The 6,000-nt window shown below is 36.5% G+C and overlaps 1 protein-coding gene across 1 annotated transcript in view; it reads right to left on the bottom strand.

The window, feature by feature from the left end:
* Positions 1-1,539: 1,539 nt before the first annotated feature.
* Positions 1,540-6,000, bottom strand: part of ABHD5 (abhydrolase domain containing 5, lysophosphatidic acid acyltransferase) — a 27,106-nt gene continuing 22,645 nt past the window's right edge. The window contains exons 6-7 of the mRNA XM_065832306.2: positions 5,695-5,881; positions 1,540-4,109 (exon numbers count right to left, since the gene is read on the bottom strand). Of these exons, the coding sequence (XP_065688378.2) occupies positions 4,020-4,109; positions 5,695-5,881 (277 nt within the window). The 3' untranslated portion in view covers positions 1,540-4,019. The remainder of the gene's footprint in view (positions 4,110-5,694; positions 5,882-6,000) is intronic.

The following is a 6,000-nucleotide window of genomic DNA, read 5'->3' as shown; positions in this document are numbered from 1 at the left end:
GTCAGTCACATTCTTCTCCCTCATTTGCCAGTCCTCACTCTCTCCATGCCCTCAGCACCCCAAACCTTTCCCTCACCATTTCCCTTGTCCTTACCCAGAGCTGAATCAGTTCTTGAAGCAAACGTTCGCAGCCCCCCACACTCCTCACCTGAATTTTGCTATTTTCAGCTGCCTTGTTCCTTTCTAGCTTTGACTGCTCCTTGTGGTGTATGTTGTCAATCCAGTTATGTGCCTCTGCTCTATGCACTGGTACATCCATCACCTGCCTGAAAACCTGAAGCCTCCATCCATTTCCATTTACTGTCACTAACACCAGAAAGCAGCTGCTGCACATAGATGTGTCCTGTCCCGATTTTACTAGTCCCACTAAAACGTTCCTCTCTCCAGTTACCTTCAGTGACTCACCCTTTGAGAAGTGTCACTTGTATTTCCTACAAAATCCCCCAAAGAAGGCTTCTGGCAATTCATGTGAGCTGCCATGCCTAAACGTCGAAGGATGGGCTGATGGCAAACTGGCTCAATGTGAAAGAACCCAACAAAATGACCATACGTGGAGAAGCCCCCAAAAAATCACCCATTTAAACAGCAGTTGACTACTAATTAGCCTTAGGCTTCTGGAGGCTTACATTTTCATGAACATTAGCAAAACAGGCATTCCTGAATATGTCTGCCCATATGTTTATTCCAGGTGTGTTCATTGTGTTTAATCTTGTTTTACTCCCAGTAAAAAGCTGGATAACTGTGATCTGGAAGGGCTGGGAATTTGAGGAGCCACAATGGATGCAAAGAGAGCGTTTCAGACAGAGACTGTCACATCAGGTCAGCACAAAAAGTTGTAGCCACCTTAAAGAGAGATGGATTAAAAAGAAATGCCAGCATTGGTTTAATCAGAGTGAAAGCAGATGACGGCATTTCTCCTGTTTGTACCTATTTTCCCAAGATCAGTGCCTACAAGTTCACATTCTCCATTTCCATTTCAAAATCAGATATAAACAGGGACTTTCTTGTGATGGTTTTGAATGTTTTATTATAGAGTCTTATCAATAAATTACTTCTCTGAAAATCAGTTTTTCAGAACTAAAATCTAATCTGGCAGGGTTCAATAAGTAACAAGATGAACTCAGCCATGCAAACAAAATATTACTAAGTTACTTTTAATAAAATTTTATCATATCACCTCAGGAAGAAGAGCATGTCCTGGAGACTTAGACAGTTAATCTTGGATTTTTATTAATATTTTGGATTCTTTTTGTTATGCCGCAGTCTCTGGTACACAACTGTCTTCATTTTGATGCTAGAACGGGATAGATCTTTCAGTGCCTTTATGCTCGTGATTCTTGTCTTATTTTATAGTGCTGTAATAAAAATAGCACCATTAGTGTTCTGTGCTTGCCACAGTACATTTAAGCAACTGGTCATCGCACTGAAACAGAACTTCTGGAGAAACTGAGCTTATTCCTAGACAGTAACTGCTCACAGAAGGTCCAGCTCCCATGTCTTTTCAGTATATGCCATTCATTTTCTGTTCAGCACCTCTGATGATGTTCATTAAAGTAACTTTATTGGGTTATGCAGCACACAACAGGATATTCAGGATTGCATCTTGACCTTCACAGCAGTATCTAATACTGCCTGGAAGATAACCAACAAACATTTTTGTTGTAAATTAAATCAGCATTCTGAGCTTGCAGCTATTTGTTGACAAATGCTTCCCAGTTTCAGTTAAATACAAGAAATCCTAAGAACATTGATCCATTTGAAAATAAGCATTACCATATTTTAATGAATTCTGGATTGTTTAGCTCAACTTATTAATTACTCTTGATTTCCAGGGCTCAATTACATGTAATTTTTACAAAAGTAACATCATGTCTTAACATTAATCAAACATAACATTTAAGAATTATTTTTAATTGTGCAAAACTTAAGTAAGAAGTCTTACTAGTACAATACGCTGAAACACCAAGGGATATTAAAAACAATATTCACATTCATGGTACAATTTTTATCCCTACTTCCACCTTTTGATGTGGAATCTAGAATTCCCATCAGTAAGTGCTATCTGAAAATACCACGTTTATCTCACCTTTTGTTATTTGGTGGAGACTCAGAATATATTTTTGTATTGGGTTTTTACACACAATTAAACCAGCTGTTTAAGCTGATAAATAAAACTAGACACTGAAAAGGGTGAAAAAATACATACTGAAGGCTTCCACCTAAATGATGGCATAACTGAGAATTTACAGCTTATATTCAAAAACATAATTGATATTCTGATTTTCCATTTCGAACTCAGTATTTCAGCAGATAATCCAAAATTTTATCTAAAAATTCTAGCATCTGCTAATTGAAAAAGTCATTTAATTCAACAGTTAATTGTAATTAAAATCTTCAGCTTGTTAGATATTAAGTGCTACCAGTCAAGGCAGTCACAAAGATTGTTTGATGTTTAAATAGCACCATAGATATATATCTCCTTCAGAAAGAGAGAGATTGTTTGGCTGGGCACATAGAGTATTTCCTGAATATTTTAGGTATCTTTGCCTTCTACATCATAAATATGTGCAACAATTCCTTAATTTGAGGAAAAAAGCACAGAGTTCCACTCAAGCTTTAAGATGGTGCTATCATTAATTCAAATTCTCTACGTATAAAAGTATCAAGAACTCTTCAGTAGTCAATTCAATATTCAAAAGTAGATCAATAGTTTTACGTAAACTTGTTAAAAACCAAACCACCATATAATTTGGCTTTAAAGTGACAAAGTATTTTGCTTAATATAATTTACTAAGCATGTGAAGAACTAACATTCAACTACAATTTCAAAAAGATGCAGAGACTGCATTATCTCTGATATTGAAATACTCAATTAAAATATATAATTATATAAAGAATCTCCAAAACATATAATTTGTTACAGTGGTATTGCCCATTCCAGTAATAATCCTTCCTAAAAGGAGGCTGCATGTTAACTAAAATAAACTAATCTGTTGTAGCTCCCAATTAGAGAACACCAATATTCTCCCTGTGTCTCTCCTCCACCCTGAATTTACTAAAAAGTGGAGTAGGTTTTCTACCTACAGAAAAAAGGAATTATGCTCACTATCCAGATGGTCATTCTCTAACCCTAATCAACATCTTGTCAACCTATCTACACTTGTTAGGTTTAGGCTAGTAACAAAGCTTGTAGTAAAGTGTTAAAAATAGATGGAGTAACTAACAAGCCATCTTGTGTATTTTAAATCACTGAAATCTATATATCAAAATAATTATGGAAGCATGAGCGCTGGTGACGTCATTGACTCTTAGGAACGGAGCCTTCCGTAAAAGCTACACAGACAGAAAAAGGTGCCTCGAGATAAATGGAAATAAAATCCAAAAGAAGAAAGATTTCCTAATATTGAGTCCAAACTCCTTACAAACTAGCCCACATATTTCAGTGATGGACACTGCTCATTATCTTGGCCCTGTCCCTCTCTCAAAATCAGCTTCATAAGCTGTTATCACTCAATGAAAAATATACCCTCTTAAAATAGTGGACACGGAGTTCTGGATTTCAAAAATAAAATGTATAAGCAATTTCATATTCTTGCCACGAAACAGCAAGTAAAAAATATGAATGTTTATAAAGAAAGAAAATTGGATTTTATACATTGTACCTGTATCGATACGGTTCCCTGTGTTAGTGAAAAATTCAGCATCTTTAGAAGTTCAGCATGTACAAAATTCAATTACATTGTGAAGAAAATTCTAGTTTAAAAAGTTATATGTAATTTCAAATATGACAGGCCAATAATCTAAAGACCAATCTCAAACAAAGCTGTACAAAGTTTGTTTCAAATCTCCCTATACCCCCCAAAAAGGCACTAAGTGGTTTAAGTGTGCAAATGGCTTCTTAGAAGAAACAGTGTGCAAACAGAGCCTGTTCCATTAGCTGTCCATTCTTTAGTGATTTCCTAGAGAGTATTGCAATTAACCACTATCTACAGCGTGACTTGCTAAAGAACAGAAGACAGTCAGTCCACAGAATCACAGATGTCTTTCACTTTCTGATTGAAGTCTTCAGGTTGATCAGCATACACGTAATGACCTGCCCCAAGAATTGCCTAGAGGATAAAGGTGAAGAAACAGGTCAGAATCACAAGAATATAATAAATAAAACAAACTAATACTGGGATAGTTGAAGAACCTGACTTTTACACATTACCTACTTGATACATTATTACTGGAAAAAACAAACTTCAAAACTGGACCTGATCTCTTGCATCCAGCCTGTGTTAAAATGCATTAGCTCAAGTGCTGCCAGGAGGTGGTACCATACAGCTTGAAACGGACTACAAATACTAGGAATAACAAAAGCTGGTTTCACCTACTAAAAGAACTACATGTGAAGAGAGGGTAAAACTACTGCTTATTGAACTTCACACCTTGTTGAAAAAAGCCACCACTCAAGCAGACACAGGAGAAGCCTTTCCCTCCTATGTTTTTTGAATGTCCCTGTAATTTATACCACTCCAATTAACTTTTTAGAATCTGTAGCTGGCTGGACAAAATTTTAACCTGGAGTATGATAAAGTTTTCCATGGTCCCTTCTAAAAGCCATTGACCAGACTGGAAAAATATGCCTGAATGATATATGCTTATCCCAGCAATATACTATACACTTCTTAACAGTGACTTTTTGTTACAACTTTCCGTCTGGTTAAGCAGATAAGTGACACTTTCAGTCTGGGTGTCAACATTTATGAAGTGTATTTGTGCTCTTTAACACACGTAAACAGTTCAATAACAATGTATTTTCTCCAAGTCCCAGTTCTGATGTCAGGTATATCAAGACTATACATTTTTATTTGAATGACTTGTCGTGGTATACTATCAACATCACACATTGCACGCTTCTGTCCAGATAGATCTAGACATCAGTAAGAAGACAGCTGGTGTATTCAAATATTTTATCACCTCATAGCATTGTAACATATATGCATATTCAATTATCACAGCCGATTGATGTGACAATGCGTGAAGAATACTTTTAAATTCATTTGGTTTCCTAGAAATCAACAAAAAATGCAGTGTGCATGTTCACATCAAGTTGCAAGTACACACATTTTCACTGTAATGCCACACCTCTGAACAAGAATGTATTAGCTAGGAAAACAACACTAAGTACTTTTTCTCAATGACTTAAAGACTTTTAGAGGAACCTAAGCACCAAGTACAAACCACTCTCTTATCAGAGAAAAAAAAAAGCATTAGACAGACTAGCAGAGTTTATGAGAGCCTCCCCACTATGTGATATCTATATGCAGATATTAGGTTTGTTGTGGTTTAAAACACAGACAAAACTCCAGATATTTACCAGTGACCACAAAACCTACTTCTATTTGCACACTGCGGACACACTGTGGAGCAAAATATTTTGCAGCGCAGAAGAATGACCTTGCTCAAAGATCTAATTCAGCTTCTAGTGCTACAGTAAATTTCCCTCTTACTCTGGAAATGCAATACTGTCCTGTCCAGGTTTTCTCTGATCTAACACTTGTTTTCTCTTTTCCCTACAGAAATCAGAAGTTATTACCCCAGGCTTTAAATCAAAGGGCCAGCATTTCCATGGTTGGTATAAAAAACCAACAGATACGTTTTAGACAAATCCACACAATAACTGAACAACTGCTTTAAAAGTCAACTTACTATTGTCTTCACATACGAATTTGGTCTCAGAGACTGAATGGTGCTGCCAGAATTGCCATCTATACACGAACGTGCTCCATAGACCACAGTGATCGGAATGTCTTTATCCATTTGTGGAATTCGTTGCAGCATCGGCCTTTTTGCCCATCCGTAAGGAATAGTCATGTTCTTGAAAGCTGTTTCACCGCTTCAATTCATTCGAAAGAGTAAAAACAATTAAATTTCCATTGGATCTGCCTCTTCTCTAAATAGCAGTATCTGTGCCTTTCAGTAACACAGAGTGCAATAGTACGCAAGGCTGGGATT

Source organism: Patagioenas fasciata, chromosome 2 (assembly GCF_037038585.1).
Source record: "Patagioenas fasciata isolate bPatFas1 chromosome 2, bPatFas1.hap1, whole genome shotgun sequence".
NCBI lineage: Eukaryota > Metazoa > Chordata > Aves > Columbiformes > Columbidae > Patagioenas > Patagioenas fasciata.
Note: the sequence above shows the minus strand (reverse complement) of the source record. Positions and strands in the feature narration are given on the sequence as shown.